This window comes from Nansenia antarctica (assembly GCF_963989245.1).
Source record: "Nansenia antarctica genome assembly, chromosome: 1".
Classification (NCBI taxonomy): domain Eukaryota; kingdom Metazoa; phylum Chordata; class Actinopteri; order Argentiniformes; family Microstomatidae; genus Nansenia; species Nansenia antarctica.
The window spans coordinates 76,817,861-76,837,253 of record NC_137674.1 but is presented as its reverse complement, the minus strand read 5'-3'; the positions used below and the strand labels follow the sequence as shown (position 1 = coordinate 76,837,253).

At 52.1% G+C, this 19,393-nt stretch overlaps 1 protein-coding gene across 1 annotated transcript in view; it reads right to left on the bottom strand.

The window, feature by feature from the left end:
* sbf2 (SET binding factor 2) overlaps window positions 1-19,393 on the bottom strand; it is a gene marked incomplete at its 5' end in the record, with an annotated part of 140,242 nt that overhangs the window by 51,676 nt on the left and 69,173 nt on the right. Inside the window, 7 exons of the mRNA XM_080526261.1 lie at window positions 219-287; window positions 14,060-14,209; window positions 16,379-16,488; window positions 16,635-16,848; window positions 17,536-17,634; window positions 17,844-17,972; window positions 19,106-19,219. Coding sequence (XP_080382387.1) covers window positions 219-287; window positions 14,060-14,209; window positions 16,379-16,488; window positions 16,635-16,848; window positions 17,536-17,634; window positions 17,844-17,972; window positions 19,106-19,219 — 885 coding nt within the window. The remainder of the gene's footprint in view (window positions 1-218; window positions 288-14,059; window positions 14,210-16,378; window positions 16,489-16,634; window positions 16,849-17,535; window positions 17,635-17,843; window positions 17,973-19,105; window positions 19,220-19,393) is intronic.

The window sequence follows — 19,393 nt, the reverse complement described above, 5'->3', positions numbered from 1 at the left end:
TGACAGCATGCTGCAGGAGTGGGCAACCTTCAACAGGAGGGAGCGGGGCCAGGACAGCTGGACAGCCGTGTGAGAGGGGACCGCTGTGGAATCTCTCTCCTATTTTCTCACTCACTCTCTTACCCACTCACTCTCTTACCCGCTCTCTCTCTCTCTCTCTCTCTCTCTCTCTCTCTCTCTCTCTCTCTCTCTCTCTCTCTCTCTCTCTCTCCCCTCACCCGGTAGAAGGCTGTTGTCAAGGGCAGTAGGGCGGCGGCCACAGTGTACTCTTCTGAGCTGGAGCAATCCTGTAGGAGAGGAGAGGGGAGGGGAGGGGAAGAGAGGAGAGGAGACATGTTAGAGAAACAGAGAGGGTCTTTATGTACACCTGCCATAGCTCTGCACAAGATGGCATGGGCCCCAAAATACAGAACTCAGTCATCAAAATACATCCTTCATAAGTCCTTCACTAAGAAGGAAACTGGAGCAATCAAATCCTCAATGATGGTACCAGCACTTTTGGGGATATTGTTTCTAATAATAATAATAATAATAATAATAATAATAATAATAATAATAAGGCCTATTTCCATTTCCAACTTTAGTTTTAGATGACTCACTGTATGATCAAACCAACAGTCCGAAAGAGAAGGTCAAACAGAGGAACATTGGATAGTCAATCCAGATGTGGTAAACATAAACTTGTGGTAAACATAAACTGTTACATAAGGGCCAGTTAGTTCTGTTTAATGTCCATGCTGGTCTCGACAGCAGTTCTGACAGGTCCATTCACTGTCAAGCCAACAGTACCGCAGTCTGCCTGGTACATACATATGCTTTCAATAGCCTTATATAATACCAGCCCTGACACATTTTGTCTGAGGGGATCCAATTTTCTATTCTATTTAATGGTAATTTCATATTTTGCATTCTTGAAACCAGATCACATCAAGTATCTGGGACCCACATCTCCAAAAATGATTCAATAAATTCAAAGACGCTGTATGAAATCATAAATTGTCTTGGCAATAATATGTGACGGCAGCTGGTGAAAGGGGGAACAAGTCGGCGACCGACCAAATGTTCCGACTTTTATTCTGAAAAATGTAAATACATTTCAATGTTGTTGAAAATCCATGACACACTCGCTGGTCGAGCCAAAATATTGTAAAACAATGGATTCGGTGAGTAATCCCCACTAGTACCCAGTTAACTATTACGCTACTTTACATTGTTAGCAGGCTCACAAAACAAGATTAGTTTGCAAGCCAACTTCAATTGAACATTTTCTTGGAAAACATCCTCAAACCGCGGACTAGCACAACTAGCCAGTTTGCTAACACAGCTTTGCTAACAAAGCCTGCTAACAATGTAAGTGTTATAGTACAGAACATTTGGATTGGTTGCCGACATGTTCCCCCTTTCACCAGCTGCCGTCACATAGGATATCATTAGTCAGACATAGTCCAGTATTACATATGTGATATCATTAGTCAGACATAGTCCAGTATTACATATGTGATATCATTAGTCAGACATAGTCCAGTATTACATATGTGATATCATTAGTCAGACATAGTCCAGTATTACATATGTGATATCATTAGTCAGGCATAGTCCAGTATTAGTTAAAATCAGGGGTTTTTGGAAGGCGGTGGACAGCTGACAATTTTCCCTCATATGATATTCACACAACAGAACGTCTTTGAGTTTGGGTCCTGGTTTTGAAATCGAAGACGTGTGGTACTCGACGGAGAAGTACTGTCTGGTGTTCTGCTAGAACAGAGAAGTATGGTGTCCCCCAGCCAGGGGACATGGGAGCCCTAACAACACCAGCTCTTACTGAAAACATAAAGAGCGTAGGATAAAAGGAAAAGAATGAGAAAAGGAGAGAGAAAGAAAGCGAAAAAAGAAAGAAAGAAAAGAGACTGTCGTCGGACTGAAGAGTGCTCCACACACAGGAAATTGGTACTTATCTCCATGAGCTTTGTTGGGGATTTATTTGTTTGAACTGGGATGATGAGTATGGCCGCCGGAAACTTGATTTAAACTCCATGTCAAAACAACAGAGCTGATCCTGATCTGGAGCCACGTCTCCTCGGCCCCAGACCCCCAGGGCCTCGGGCATGTAAATCAAACACACGCATACCACCTCACACCATCTCTCACACTCACACACACACACACACACACACACACACACACCATCCCTTTCATTCACGCACACACACACACACACACACACACACACACACACACACAATATTCTCTTTCTCGCACGTACACGCACATACACTCCTCTCTCACACACACACACGCAAACAATCACTTCATAATCACGCATCAGACCTACTCAACATGTTCATAAACACGCACACCAACTCGCCCTCTCACGCACACACACACGCGATGTAAGCCTGCAGTTTTGGCGGGAGAGAGAGAGAGGCGGGGGATGTTGGGGGGGGGGCAGGGATTGTGACAGGAATGCTGTACTCGCCAACGGTGGAGGCTGGGGGTCTCTTTCATGGCTCACTCCCCTCATCCCTCGCAACCCCCCCCCCCCAAAAAAAGGCACAAGAATGCACGGAGAGGAGAGGAGCAAATGCAAAACACACGTTGTTTCAAACCGAACATGAAAGCCTAGCCCCCCCATGGACCGACCGGCGAGGCATACTTACTTACTTTCTTTCTTTTTTTCTCCTCCTCCTCCTCCTCCTCTCTTTCTCGCAGCTCTCTTTTTTCGGTTATTTGGGTTGCGGTAGAATGTTCCAGCAGAGCTGCACCAAAGTTTTTTTTTTTAACCAGCATCCTTTAACGACGGCGCGGGTCACGGGGGTTCACGGGACCCTGAGACCCGCCGAAGAACACAGCCACACGGAACGACCAAAAGAGAAGCAAAAAACCCCATTTAATTTAGACTCCGGCACTCCCCCCCACCCCCACCGGGGCCCCCCTCCTAAGTCATCTTTTCACAAAACGTCTAATGCCTTGAGCCGTGCCTGTTGGGTTCAAGAGGCAGAAGCTTTGATTCAGGGGGATGAAGAAGAAAAACACCGTCATGGAGACGAGGCGATGGGTTCCACTATCTGGAAGAGAAAACAGCCCCTGCTGTAAAGGCATCAATTATGTTATCTCTCTACAGTCCTATCGCTATTCGGTTGTTAAGTCGTGACGTGTTTCTGGGTCCAAAGTTGGCTGAGGCGCTGTCTTCGAAATGCCTCAGTAATAATAATAATTCATTATATTTATATAGCGCTTTTCCGAGGCTCAAAGACGCTGACAAATATGGGAAAAACGGGAAAGTGCTGTGTCCCTTGTATGAATAGATCCGAGTCTAAAAAACGATTGAACTGTCATTCTACTGCTGTAGTACACTGGTACTCTGGTGCAGGGAATTTCTGGTTTGGACCCGGAAATTGCTAAACGTCACGTTTGACGCCAGACTTAACAACCGCATAGTCATAGCTCACTACAGTCCTGTCTCACTACAGTCCTGTCTCACTACAGTCCTGTCTCACTACAGTCCTGTCTCACTACAGTCCTATCTCACTACAGTCCTGTCTCACTACAGTCCTGTCTCACTACAGTCCTATCTCACTACAGTCCTGTCTCACTACAGTCCTGTCTCACTACAGTCCTGTCTCACTACAGTCCTGTCTCACTACAGTCCTGTCTCACTACAGTCCTGTCTCACTACAGTCCTGTCTCACTACAGTCCTATCTCACTACAGTCCTATCTCACTCTCACTGTCGGGTTGACTTTAGCCGACCGCGGTATCATTCCACAAACAGAACCGAATGCCGTGAGCCCCGCGGTGGCGCAGCGGTCTAAGCATCAGTCTCTGGTGCAAGCTGCCCACCGGGGACTGGGATCGAATCCCGGTCTCGCCAGACCCGGATATGGCCGGGGCCCACAGGGAGCGGCATATTGAGCGGCCGCTCCCAAGGGGGGTATAGGACTATTTCCGGACAAGGATCCGTCGCGCAACACCGCCCCCGGGGTGCCGGAATAACGGTGTCGGGCTCGAGGAGCCAGACAGCTAGTCTGCCTGGCTATCTCCTCTGGGGCTGCCGGCCACGGGGTTGTGCGGCGGATCCTACGCAATAGGCAGGGGATAATTGGATACTAGGTTGGGTGCAATTGGATACTAAATTGGGTGAAAAAAGGGATAAAATCCAAAAAAAAATCACAAAAAAACAAAAACGATTGCCGTAATCTGACAAGAGACTAAGGGGGTGTTAGAACATTTGCTTCACTTGAAACAGAGTTTAGGATCAAGTTTGCTTTGCTCTGCATCGTTTGGAGTGATGACAACACGCATTCGAAGTCGCTCCCGGAGCAAAGAACCAATGGATGCTCCGCTTGAAAAGGGTGGTTTCCCTCTGATTAGAAACAACGCATCCATCACTTTGCTTCGCTTCGCTTTTGGTGAGAACGCTGCTCGAGGCAATCCATAGGAAAACAATAGCGCAGCGTGTTGATCTGGATAAGAGCGGGACAACGGGCAATTCAATTTTTTTCTGACCAATCAACTACCACGTCTGTTGCTTCGATTGCGTATGTTACTTCGTTTACATGAAGGACTGTGAGAACGCAAATCAGAGAAATAATTTATGCAACAATGTTGCAAACTCATCCACTTGCTCCGGGTCCTGACTTTCATGTGAGAACATGACCTAAGTGCTGCTCTCTGGTGCCCAGGGGAGGAGGAGGCAGGGTATCTGGTGACCAGGGGAGGAGGAGGCAGAGTATCTGGTGACCAGGGGAGGAGGAGGCAGAGTATCTGGTGACCAGGGGAGGAGGAGGCAGGGTATCTGGTGACCAGGGGAGGAGGAGGCAGGGTGACCAGGGGAGGAGGAGGCAGGGTGACCAGGGGAGGAGGAGGCAGGGTGACCAGGGGAGGAGGAGGCAGAGTATCTGGTGACCAGGGGAGGAGGCAGGGTGACCAGGGGAGGAGGAGGCAGGGTGACCAGGGGAGGAGGAGGCAGGGTGACCAGGGGAGGAGGAGGCAGAGTATCTGGTGACCAGGGGAGGAGGCAGGGTGACCAGGGGAGGAGGAGGCAGGGTATCTGGTGACCAGGGGAGGAGGAGGCAGGGTGACCAGGGGAGGAGGAGGCAGGGTGACCAGGGGAGGAGGAGGCAGGGTATCTGGTGACCAGGGGAGGAGGAGGCAGGGTATCTTCTCACATGACAGCTGCTCAGGTCAGAGAATGATTGACGGCGCTTCTTCACTCCTCGACGAGGCCGATGGGGCGAAAAGAAGAAGAATCTAAACGACCATGAAGAGAAATGATTGAAAGAAGAGCCTGTGTGTGTGTGTGTGTAGAGTTGCCAATAGGAGGCCATACTGCTTCTTTCCTGTCCTATCAGTGGCACGTATGCATGTTGACCTAAAGACAAGAGGAAATGCCTCTGACTCAGGACACAACCAGTCGCCGTGGAGGAGTCACCCCGGCGCATACGTGACCGTGCAAGAGTGCACGCTGGCGGGGGGGGGGGGGGTGTATGTGGATGGAGTGTGTGTGGGGGGGTGGACGCCGTTTGGAGTAGACAGGGGGGCCCCCCTCATATCCCTTCAACCTTCCCTCCATCTCTCTCCTCACCTCTCTCTCTCTCTTTCTCTAGGCGGGGGGGGGGTCGTTAGTGACTCATGATGTTATTCCCCCTGATGGACACGTATACACACCAAACAAAGACCCTGCATATTTCACCCCCCCCCCCTCTTTTACAGGAAGTATGTAGAGGGCAGCTTCCTGCCCATTCCACACACTTCCAGACTTTGTGGAGTGCTGCTTTCCAGGAAAGGTCTTACTCTGTGACATATGCAGCAGCAGAGTGGGGGGGCTGGGGAAGGTAGAGAGAGGTTCTTTTATGAGGCTGCTGAGGTATTTACTGTGGTATTTACGTGGATAGGATACAGTGGTCTCGGGTCAAAAAATCTACAGTGCAACAGGAACTGAATGAAGTGAGCACAGGCCCTGAGTCAATCGGAGTGACTCAGGAGAACGTGCGCACAGACACACAGACACACAGACACACACACACACACACACACACACACACACACACACACACACACACCACACCCACACCCACACGCACACGCACAGGACTGTGTGGACATCACAGAGTCATCTCACGCACTGACACGAGGATGAAAACGACATGTAAATAGCATGAAATCGAATCGCCATTTGTGTTCTGGAATGTTCTCTGTCTCGGTCTCTCTCTGTATCTTTCTGTGTCTCTCCCTTTGTCTCTCTCTCTCTGTCCTGTGATGTTTACCTGGTCACCATGGTTGACCTCCTAGGGAAACAGTGTTTGAGTGCAACCTCCCATCCCAAGGCTGCTATCCCAGTGTGTGTGTGTGTGTGTGTGTGTGTGTGTGTGTGTGTGTGTGTGTGTGTGTGTGTGTAGATCTGTGGGTACACTGCTACCCTTTGGGCCTGGGTAGAACCAACCAACCAACGGGGGTGTGTGTCCACCATTCTAAAGCAGTCTATTGGCCAGCGCAGTATCACTAGGCATCAGCATCACCCATCAAGAACTTTGCATTGGATCTACAAGCACTGGATCATGCATTGGATCTACAAGCCCTCCAACTTCCCCCCCCCACACCACACTGCAAAAAGTAAATCTAAGATGATATATCTTAAATCAAGGCAAAATATGCGTGTTTTTAGTCTGTAAGATTTTTTTTAAGAAACTCTTGGCAAGTGAAATGTTCCTGTTCTGTTGGCAGATAATTTAGCTTCATATTTCCCCCATTTTATTGCTTTTTCTTCTTGTTTTTGAGAGCTGACTTTTTGCAGTGCTCCCTCCCCCCCTAACCCCCCACAGCAGCACACGTGGAAGATGGCCGACATTCTGGTCACGTTTTGTGAGTGCCATCAAGGGGGCCCGCGGCCGTCGTAAGAGAGCAGAATGGCGAAGGGCCCATAATCCTCTCTGACAGGACATGGTTGGGATGCCAAGGTTGCATATGTGTTGCAAGTGTGTGTCACAGAGATAAGACTTCAAAAGTTGCAAAAACAACAACAACAAAAACAAAGGTTAACCCAGATAAGTAAACAGATACGTGTGAGCCAGGACTGATATAGTAACGAACGATGTCCACTCCAACATGTTGTTGTGTTAGCGTCGTTACTGTAACCGCTTAGCTGTAGCGCTCCGGGCCATAGACTAAGCAACAGCAGGCACCAGAGGAATGCACAGCGCTGAAGTGTTTTTGGTCAAAGCTCATTTGCTCTTCAAAGAGGTTGTGTAAAAGTGTGTGTGTGTGTGTGTGTGTGTGTGTGTGTGTGTGTGTGTGTGTGCCTCGGGGGTTGAGGCAGGAGATGACAGGAAGCCACAATGACTATGTTTTTGTCTGTCTGCTGCTTCTTCTTCTTCTTGATGTAGCAAATCAGGTTGCATTCCTCCCCCCCCCCCCCCCCCCCCCCCCCGCAAACCTACGGGCCATCAGCATCCGTGTCACTGAAACAAAACCCACTGACTAAGAATGAGAGTTCTGTAAATGTTTGCTTTGAATAGCTCAAATACTACACCGAATAAAGACAATGTCAACAAACCCCTTCCAGTGAATAAAAGAGAGCGGGAAAAAGCAGCTCTCGGACCAGCCCCGTCACCCCCGAAACACTGTCACAACAGGACGTGTGTCAGGGGGATGACATGCACTCCGACTTGTTTACCAAAGCGGTTTTTTTTGGTTCAAGATCTAGGAATTTCTACACAAAGGAGCTCCACTGTGCTTTCATACTGTACAGAGAAAACCAAAGCAGATTTTTTAGTTTCTTTTACTACCATGTGCTTCAAATCCCCTCACCTCTGCCCTAATGTACAGGACAGGCAGAGCCCGTTGTTTTGGGAGGGCCGTACGGCTCCCTGCGCCCCCCTGCAAACATCTCCCCTGTAAGTGCTCACGCCTCACGCCAGCACGCTAACACACTGCAGAAACGCGCTGAAACACACTCCTCCAGCCCAACAACTGATAGTTGACTTTTACATGTGGACCATTAACTTGTGATTGGTCCCATGATGATGACATCATTAGGAATGTGAGATGGGCAGGCATGCGTGGCTGTCTAATGAGGCATCATGCTGTCATAGTGGAGCGAGGAGCCTGCTGCATTGCAAACAGCATAAGTCATACACACACACACACTACACACTACACTCACACTCACACACACACACACACACACTCACACTCACACTCACACACACACTACACAGTACACACTACACACACACACACACGCACACGCACACGCACACACGCACACACATGCACACACGCACGCACACACACACACACACACACACACACACACACACACACACACAGTACACACACTACACACACACACACACACTACACAAACACACAAACACAGACTACACACTTCCATCACAGCGGTGTGATGTCTCAGAGGGGTGTCTAACAGGGCAGGGCGGTGAAAGAGAGAGGGGTAAAGGAGGAATATGAGAGTTATTACTGCCGAGGCAATCTGCTATTTTTAATTCCCGTTTACAGGTCAGCCGAGACAAACCCATGGAGCTCGGCCCCATGCTAGGATATGGAACCCGGACCAAACCCAGAACATGGAGAGAACCTTTCCAGAGAGCCTGTTGCCTTAGTGAAAAACACAAGCGGAGAAATAACATGTAACGCGGTCAAAGCTTAAATGAAATTATCAAGATATGCATGCTATGTTTTATCTAATCTTTCTCGGCGAATCCGAGCGTGCGCTATTGTAAACACCGAGCCGGCTCCCTGCGTGAAAGCCGTTGCTTGTTTTGTCACGGGCGAAGAGACAGCGAAAGAGATTCTACGAAAATAGGCCAGGAATGTCTGATGAAATGAGCCACCCTGGAGGTTTGGACAACATTAGAGGAGGGGGGGGGGTGTACCTGCACACTGTTAAAGGACCCCATAGAGAGACATACTGAGACAGGACCAAAATACTAGAGGGATGAGATGGTGGACTTGTGGTCATCCACCTCCTCTAACTCTGTCGCCCCCTCTCCTCTCCTCCCTGACACACTCCATGCTGTACCGTAGAAGATCCTGCCAAGTGACCCCTGACCTCCACAGGGGAGAGGAGAGAGAGAGAGAGAGAGAGAGAGAGAGAGAGAGAGAGAGAGAGAGAGAGAGAGAGAGAGAGAGAGAGAGAGAGAGATGCCTGGACCAAGTCCCACCACCTCCTTGTAAAACACACACCTCCGCCTCCGGCTGTCCTGCCTCTCTGCACTATCACACTCACACTCATACTCACACTCGCACGTGTTCTGCTTGTCATCCAGGATAATCGACAGTGATGGGGACCATATTGGAGAGGTCTTGCATGCATCACCTAATCGCCCCTTTATAGCGAGAAAGGGGATTCGGTATTCCCGGAGCGACGTCACCGCGGGAAAAAAGCTCACGAGACATAATAAATACTTTATCAGCGAATACCACGCTGTCTGTTCCTAGAGAAAATGCGCACACACACACACACACACACACACACACACACACACACACGTACACACACGTACACACACGTACACACGTACACGCACCACATCAGGATCCCATTTCCAATCCGAGGGAAAAACAATGTGACAGACTCACTTGCGAGTGTGAGAGATCCGATAATAACAGTCGTCTAGCAGGCCTGCGTTTCTACACGGTTCTGTCGCATTCCAGAACAGTCCCGTATTCACAGGAGACACTCCGGCAAAGACAAAGAACTGCAGTTAATCTGTGGTTCTGACACCCTAGGCCCGCCGGTCCCCAGGTCCAGCCAGTGTCACTTCCGACCCACTCTCCCTTTCCCCAGGGACACTACTGTCGGATCAGCACCGGCCGGCTCCAAGTCCTGGGGGCTACCTTAAGAATGAAAGGTCCCAGTGACATCTAACCCTACACACTGGGGACCCCTGTGGTCCGCATCGAGATGGAAAGCCACGTGCGTGTGTGTGCAGTACCAATGACCAGGATGATGGCCTTGTCCTGGCTTTTCCTAGAGAACCATGTCCCAGAGAGGAGAACAAGCGTATACAGAACTCCATCGTATACATTTACCCCCTAGTCTTCCTTTCTTCCCATCCAGCTGGGGATCCGTCCCTGACCTAGTTAAGCCGGCGAGTAGGCGAGTAGAGCGGTAGAGGCGGTGGGCGACACTCGACAGATGGTGGGATTAATTGGGACTGGCCTCCGTCGTTTTGGCCAGAAAAGAATGCGCGGAATCCTCGAGTAACTCCATAAAACTCGTTCTCTGTGAATGCTCTCGGCTCATTAAACCGGGCCTGGCAGCGGGGGGCAAGGGAGGGGGGGGGGCAGGGGAGGGGGGTCGGGATCAGGGAGGGGGGGGTCGAGGCTGTAAAACCTGAGGACCCCCCCATCAGGTGATAAACCTGTAGGAGAGGTCAGGTGATGTACCTGTAGGAGGGGCGTCAGGTGATAAGAGGAGAGGGACCGTTTTCCACCTTTCTCCGACTCCTGGGGGGTTTGTTGTTCCTGACCTAGTTAGCTTGGCGGAGGGCGGAAGGACACGTGTGTGGAGAGGAGTGACCTCCACGTGTCTCCCGTAGCGACCCCCGCCATGCTAGGCTACGCTACGCTACACTCAGCAGATGTTGGGGGGGGTTCATTGGGCTGCTGGCCTCCGTCGTTTGGCCGGAGGAATGCACGGAATCCCGAGTAACTCCATAAAACTCGCTCTCTGTGAACGCAGCTCAGAATCATTAAACCTCGGGTGGGGGGGGGGGTCTGTAAAAACCTGAGGAACTACCACTGAGACCCCCACTCTGGCACCCCAGCTCTGAGCCCCCAGCTCTGCTCTACTCTGAGACCCACCCTCTGAGACCCCCCCTCTGCTCTACTCTGAGACCCCCCCTCTACTCCACTCTGAGACCCCCCCTCTGCTCTACTCTGAGACCCCCCCTCTACTCCACTCTGAGACCCCCCCTCTACTCCACTCTGAGACCCCCCCTCTGCTCTACACTGAGACCCCCCCTCTGCTCTACTCTGAGACCCCCCCTCTGCTCTACACTGAGACCCCCCCTCTGCTCTACACTGAGACCCCCCCTCTGCTCTACACTGAGACCCCCCCTCTGCTCTACTCTGAGACCCCCCCTCTGCTCTACTCTGAGACCCCCCCTCTACTCCACACTGAGACCCCCCCTCTGCTCTACTCTGAGACCCCCCCTCTGCTCTACTCTGAGACCCCCCCTCTGCTCTACACTGAGACCCCCCCTCTGCTCTACACTGAGACCCCCCCTCTGCTCTACACTGAGACCCCCCCTCTGCTCTACTCTGAGACCCCCCCTCTGCTCTACTCTGAGACCCCCCCTCTACTCCACTCTGAGACCCCCCCTCTGCTCTACTCTGAGACCCCCCCTCTGCTCTACACTGAGACCCCCCCTCTGCTCTACACTGAGACCCCCCCTCTGCTCTACACTGAGACCCCCCCTCTGCTCTACTCTGAGACCCCCCCTCTGCTCTACTCTGAGACCCCCCCTCTACTCCACTCTGAGACCCCCCCTCTGCTCTACTCTGAGACCCCCCCTCTGCTCTACTCTGAGACCCCCCCTCTGCTCTACTCTGAGACCCCCCCTCTGCTCTACTCTGAGACCCCCCCTCTACTCCACTCTGAGACCCCCCCTCTACTCTACTCTGAGACCCCCCCTCTGCTCTACTCTGAGACCCCCCCTCTGCTCTACTCTGAGACCCCCCCTCTGCTCTACTCTGAGACCCCCCCTCTACTCTACACTGAGACCCCCCCTCTGCTCTACTCTGAGACCCCCCCTCTACTCCACACTGAGACCCCCCCTCTGCTCTACTCTGAGACCCCCCTCTACTCCACTCTGAGACCCCCCCTCTGCTCTACTCTGAGACCCCCCTCTGCTCTACTCTGAGACCCCCCCTCTACTCTACACTGAGACCCCCCCCTCTGCTCTACTCTGAGACCCCCCCTCTACTCCACACTGAGACCCCCCCTCTGCTCTACTCTGAGACCCCCCCTCTACTCCACTCTGAGACCCCCCCTCTGCTCTACTCTGAGACCCCCCCTCTGCTCTACACTGAGACCCCCCCTCTGCTCTACTCTGAGAACCCCCCTCTGAGACCCCCCCCTCTGCTCTACTCTGAGACCCCCCCTCTGCTCTACTCTGAGACCCCCCTCTACTCCACTCTGAGACCCCCCCTCTACTCTGAGACCCCCCTCTGAGACCCCCCTCTGCTCTACTCTGAGACCCCCCCTCTACTCCACACTGAGACCCCCCCTCTGCTCTACTCTGAGACCCCCCCTCTGCTCTACACTGAGACCCCCCCTCTGCTCTACTCTGAGACCCCCCCTCTACTCCACTCTGAGACCCCCCCTCTGCTCTACTCTGAGAACCCCCCTCTGAGACCCCCCTCTGCTCTACTCTGAGACCCCCCCTCTGCTCTACTCTGAGACCTCCCCTCTACTCTGAGAACCCCCCTCTGAGACCCCACCTCTACTCTGAGACCCCCCCTCTACTCTACTCTGAAACATTCACATTTAGCAGACATCATTTAGCAGACTAAGTAAGTGAACCATCTATCCACCAGTCACGGCAGGAAAAAGTAATCCATGTTCAGGCCACGGGCCATCGGCAGTCGCAGTGCTAGAAGAAGGAAGAATCTCCTTTTTGAAACTGTACAGGATGTAGCCTGAAGAGATGGCGATCTTCAGTCTACGGTGGAAGATGGGGAGTCATTCCCCAGTACTGACAGCAGTGGGAAGCTCGTAGAGGCGGTACCAGTCGGCCAGCAGAGGTGGAAGAGCGGAGTGAGCAGGCTGGTGTTTTGGGGGGGGGGTGAACATAGCTTGCAGGTAGGAAGGGGCTGTTCCCTTTGGCTCCCGGTAGGCGAGCACCAGGGATTTGAATCTGATGCGAGCTGCTATCGGAAGCCATTGAAGGGTGTGGGAGAAGGGTAACATGGGAGAATTTGGGGAGGTTGAGACCCCAGATCTGAGACCCTGACTCTAAACCGCCCCCCCCCCCCCTCTGCTTGGCTCTGAGACTATTCCTCTGCTCCACTCCACCATGCTGCCTGATTTACGGCACGGTGCCACTTCACAGGCTGCACACGACAAAGAGACGGCGGGAAATACATCCCTAAGACAGCTTCTGACGAACGACCAGAGTGCTGGTGCAACCCAGGGTTCGACATTAACGCCGTTTTACTTGTCCGGAGCAAGTAAAACTTTCGCCGGGTTTGTTTGCGCGAGCACGACGACGCTGCTAGACCCCGGATATTTTTACCTGTGTGCAGGAAGAACAACAGACGGCGCAGGCGCGAGACCAGACTAGATGATCGTGAGTGAAGATATTATCAAAGCGTACTCGCCTGTCGATCACCTGTACGCTTTGATAATATATTCACTCACGATCATCTAGTCTGGTCTCGCGCCTGCGCCGTCTGTTGTTTTTCCTGCACACAGGTAAAAATCGAGCAGCGTCGTCGTGCTCGCGCTAACAAACCCGGCGAAAGTTTTACTTGCTCCGGACAAGTAAAACACAGTTAATGTCGAGCCCTGCAACCCTAGGCCTGACTGCACCAGGTACGGGGCATCAACCAGGTACGGAGCATCAACCAGGTACCAAGCATCAACCAGGTATGGAGCATCAACCAGGTATGTCGCATCAACCAGGTACTGTTCAGCTGCAGATCCCCTTTCAACAAGACGTAGGGGGGCACTCACACTCACTGTGACAGCCTGTCAACCTCTTGTACATGAAGCCAAACAGGAGGAAGAATCATGAAGAAAAAAACGTTCTTCTTCTAGCTGCCTGCAGTCTACACAAAGACGCCAAAAGTCAATCTAAGATGATATATCTTAAATCAAGGCGATATATGCTTTCTTTTTTTTAATGAAATTGTCCTGTTGGCAGATCATTAGGTTTATGAGAGCTTTTTTGCAGTGTAACATGACAAGAGAGAGTGAATCAAATAAAATCAAACATTAAAAAAAAGGACGAGGAGACAGAAGAAGAGGGGAGGTCCGTGTGTGTGTGTGTGTGTGTGTGTGTGGGGGGGGGGGTCAGTGTGTCGTCACCCACCTGGAGGGCGCAGTTCATCATGCGGATCACGTAGTCGAACTGCTGGTGGTCCAGGATGGCCCGGTTCTGCTGGACATGCAGACTCAGCTCCTCTGTCAGACACTGGCGGGCCGCCTTGCCCTTCAGGGCCCTCAGAGCTGCCGGCAGAGACTGGGGGAGGGGGAGGGAGAGAGATAGAGAGGGATGGAGAGGGGGGGAGAGAGAGAGGGAGGGATGGAGAGAGGGGTTGAGAGAGAGAGGGATTGAGAGAGAGGGGGGGAGAGAGAGAGAGGGATGGAGAGGGGGGGAGAGAGAAGGAAGGATGGAGAGAGGGGGGGAGAGAGAGGGATGGAGAGATGGGGGGAGAGAGAGAGGGATGGAGAGAGCGATGGATCGAGAGAGAGAGAGGGATGGAGAGAGCGGGGTGAGAGAGAGAGGGATGGAGAGAGGGGGGGAGAGAGAGGAATGGGTGGAGAGAGGGGGTGAGAGAGAGAGATGGATGGAGAGAGGGGGTGAGAGAGAGAGGGATGGAGAGAGGGGGGGAGAGAGAGAGGGGGATGGAGAGAGGGGGGGAGAGAGAGAGAGGGATGGAGAGAGAGAGAGGGATGGAGAGAGTGGGTGAGAGAGAGAGAGGGATGGAGAGAGAGTGAGAGAGAGAGAGAGGGATGGAGAGGGGGGAGAGAGAGAGATGGAGAGAGCGAGGGATTGAGAGAGAGAGAGGGATGAAGAGAGTGAGGGATCGAGAGAGAGAGAGAGAGAGAGAGAGAGAGAGAGGGGGAGAGAGAGAGGGATCGAGAGAGAGAGAGGGGGAGAGAGGGGGGGAGGAGAGAGAAGGATGGAGAGAGGGGGGGAGAGAGAGAGATGGATGGAGAGAGGGGGTGAGAGAGAGAGGGATGGAGAGAGAGAGAGAGAGAGAGGGAGAGAGAGAGAAGAGAGAGAGGGATGGAGAAAGAGGGGAAGAAAGGAAGAGAGAGAGAGGGACAGAGAGAGAGACAGAGGGGGAGGAGAAAGATATTCAAATACTAGCAACAAATACTTTACGAGGAAAAAAAAACCTATGGCCCTCGAGTCTCATCTGACACCAGCTTTCCTGAACCACATATCCGCCCCAAAAAAGAGTCCCATATGTCCAGACTAAACCCATGCCCCTCATCCCCCACCCCCACCCCTTCCCCTCCTCCCCAACCCCCCCTTCCCCTCCTCCCCAACCCCCCCCCCCCGCAGCCCACGTAACCGAAGCCTGCAGCTCTCTCTGGAGGGCCCCATGGAAACAGGTACAGTATCAGTCACTACCTGGACCAGCCAGTGAACCACTGAGACCTCCAGAGGACAAAGCATCATCAGGGCATATTTCATACTAATGGTGGACCAGAGCTGTGGAGAGCTGGTGTGTCTGGGTCTGGTCCCGCCGGGTAATGGGTTTCACGTGGGGTCGTGTGGAGATGGAGGATGGAGTTTATAGACCCAGGGGGGGGCCACAGAGAGGCGTGCTCTCAGCCACACTGCTTATATAACCAGCCTGGTAAAGACAGTGTGTGTGTGTGTGTGTGTGTGCATAAAGGAGCTGGTTACTGTCCTATTACAGACACATGGCACACGGCACACAAGAGACAGACAGACACACGCAAAAACACACACACACACACACACACACACCCACCCACCCACCCACCCACACACACACACACACACACACACACACAGTGTGCATATGGGCCCTGCTCTGAACACAGGGGTAGTGTATCTGCAGTAGAAGGGTAGTTGAGGTGGATTTATGGATGCTGAAAGGGAACCCCCCCAGGGGAGACAAACACAAGCTGCAGCTCTGCCATTAACCTCCATGTTAAAACAATAAAAAAAAAAAATCTGATGATAACGAGGAGATTATGGGGCTGGGGCTGGTCAGGGGTTTCATTACCTGTGGTCTCTAATCGGTGTGTGTGTGTGTAGGTGTATGTGTGTGTTTTACGGCTCCAAGCTGGGAGCTATTAGGTTGAAGAAGGTCTCTCTCTCTCTCTCTCTCTCTCTCTCTCTCTCTCTCTCTCTCTCTCTCTCTCTCTCTCTCTCTCTCTCTCTCTCTCTCTCTCTCTCTCTCTCTCTCTCTCTCTCTCTCTCTCTCTCTCTCTCTTCTCTCTCTCTCTCTCTCTCTCTCTCTCTCTCTCTCTCTCTCTCTCTCTCTCTCTCTCTCTCTCTCTCTCTCTCTCTCTCTGACAATCGCTCCTTCTTGCAATAACTAAATAAATACTCTTAATAATTTGATAAGTCTCAGTCTCCTGGTTACAAAGTTTAGTATTCTGTGTATTTGACTCTGACACTCTCCCCCGAGTGTGTTACACCCACCTTCTCCGTCTCCATGATCTTGTTGTCGAAGATGACGGAGATGCAGGCACGGACCACCTCCAGCCTCCGGGCGCTGTTGAACACCGAGCCTGTCTTCCCCATGATGGACTCTGGACCAGGGGTGGGGGGGTTGGAGGGGGGGTGGAGAGGGTATTGAAGTGGTATTCCAGTACTATTTCCTTACCGAACCATGATAGTAACACAGGTGTGTGTGTGTTATATAGTGTGGTTACGGAGATGTGTGTGGTCCACGTACCTACGGGTGGTCCGGCAGGCACCACGCACTTCCTCTCGGGCCGGGGGTTGGCGCTGGCGTTGGGGGCGGGGTGGTGCTTGGCCAGCCCCTCCTGGAGCAGCCCCTCCACCCTCTCCTCGTCCAGCAGGGGGAAGGGCACCTGGTGCACCCGCAAGTGGGAGCCCTCGGACGGCCGCGGAACCTTCTGGAACGCCATGTGGGGGTTGGGGTTCTCCTGCGGGGGTGGACCCGGACAAAAAACGAGTCATAGACTATACATAGACTATACAGTTACACTAACTAGGAGGTCTAGTCTAGGTCTCTAATACACCTCCCTAGAGACCAGACTAGTCCACCTCCCTAGAGACCAGACTAGTCCACCTCCCTAGAGACCAGACTAGTCCACCTCCCTAGAGACCAGACTAGTCCACTTCCCTAGAGACCAGAGACTAGTCCACCTCCCTAGAGACCAGACTAGTCCACCTCCCTAGAGACCAGACTAGTCCACCTCCCTAGAGACCAGACTAGTCCACCTCCCTAGAGACCAGAGACTAGTCCACCTCCCTAGAGACCAGACTAGTCCACCTCCCTAGAGACCAGACTAGTCCACCTCCCTAGAGACCAGACTAGTCCACCTCCCTAGAGACCAGACTAGTCCACCTCCCTAGAGACCAGACTAGTCCACTTCCCTAGAGACCAGACTAGTCCACCTCCCTAGAGACCAGACTAGTCCACCTCCCTAGAGACCAGACTAGTCCACCTCCCTAGAGACCAGACTAGTCCACCTCCCTAGAGACCAGACTAGTCCACCTCCCTAGAGACCAGACTAGTCCACCTCCCTAGAGACCAGACTAGTCCACCTCCCTAGAGACCAGAGACTAGTCTACCTCCCTAGGAGACCCAGAGACTGCAGGACACTCACATTCTTGTACAGCTGCTCAGAGAGCTCCCTCATGTGCTTCTGCAGCTTGGCAGGGCTGGCCTCCTCCTCCTTAAACCGCTCCACATCAAAGGCCACCAGCTAGAGAACCAGGGGAATAAACACAATAAGTCACAATTCCGAAACAAGGATCAGATCAATCGGCACATAAACAAATAAATTGGGGGGGGCGGAAACGCATTTGACAGGTTGGTTGACGATGCCCATTCAGTAAACGAAGGAGTAGTTCCAACAAGTAGGAAGCGAGTAGTTTCAGAACACAACAGAGTAGCTTGTCTCGATCCCAATACCTCATCAAAGAGATCGCAGGCTCTGTAAGGGGGCCCTCTCTCGGACACAAAGCCAGCGAAGGCCATGCCGTCTAGGACCTTGGTCAGGAAATCGTTCTCGATCAGGCCTCGCTGGCCCAGGAAGGCAGCCTGCAGCGCGTGGGGGGGGGGGGGGACGACGACAGACAAATAGAAAGCATTAAAGACACTGTATAAACCAATTTATGACTTTCACAACATAATTGAGGAATTTGTGTTTCCACATCCACAATGTGGAACCGTTGCTCAGACCAAACCAAAGGGAGTTAAAATACGACTGAAAATGAAACATGCAAAGTCACGTCATACACTCCTCTCCTGTACTCATTAGTGAAAGCAGATAAAAATGGGGGGGGGGGGAACTTGTTTTGTTCTTTGCCTCTAAGTGAAACATGCAACAGGGTTTTCTATCGTGTCGATGGGTGGCTGGATTCCTGACCCATAATCTGATCCATGTGGGGTACTCTGACACAAGGACGTGCCGAGCGGTTGCCAAAGCAACGCCACAGACACAAACAAATACAACCCCCTCCGTCCCCCCCACCCACCCCCCCCTCCCCGGGGCGCAAAGAAAAAAAAGAAAAAAAAGAAGAAGATATATTTCATATGGCTCACGGCTCATGGCTCGCTATGGCTACGGCGAGCGACACTTAACACAAACACACAGATAAGCGTCGCCCCGGACCCGGGTGCTCAACTAAAGCACATCAAACAAAAAGAAACACACTCAAACAAAACACCTCCAAACAGATTCATCTGACAGCTCTTAAAGGATAATGCCTCAGGTTCCTGGCCTGGGTCCTAACATTCTTTTGCAGAAGGCATAACAGTGTTTTATGACTGCGCCGATAGAGTAATCTATAGCCTTCTACCCTTCTACCACATTGAAAGAAAGAAGATTGTTTGAATAAAGAAACTATGGGCAACAGGGACAACATGCACAGATGTGTGTGTGTGTGTGCGTGCATGCGTGTGTGTGTGTGTGTATGTGCTGTGTGTGTGTGTGTGTGCGTGCGTGAGTGCGTGCATTTGTGCGCTGACGTCTTGCGTGCGTGCGTGTGTGTGCGTGCTTATGTGTGTATGTATGTGCTGTGTGTGTGTGTGTGTGTGTGTGTGTGTGTGAGCGTGCGTGCGTGTATGTGTGTGTGTGCGCGTGATCCGTTGTCGTTATTGAGACACACTGAGTGTGTGGTGGTACCGGCCCCGCGGGTTGGCAGAACATTGAAGTGCCGCTGACGTCTTACCTTGTGGAAGTGAATCACAGGTTCAGAGTGGATCCGTATGAGCTGCAGACACGACCTGTAGCCCTGGAAGAGCTGAGAGAACAGCCTGAGGAACACCGCTCTCACCTCCTTGTCCTGGGACACAGACACACACACAGAAACACACACAGAAACACACACAGAAACACACACAGACACACACACAGAAACACACACAGAAACACACACAGAAACACACGCACGCACGCAGAAACACACACACACACACACACACACACACAGACACACGTACGCATGTACGCACGTACG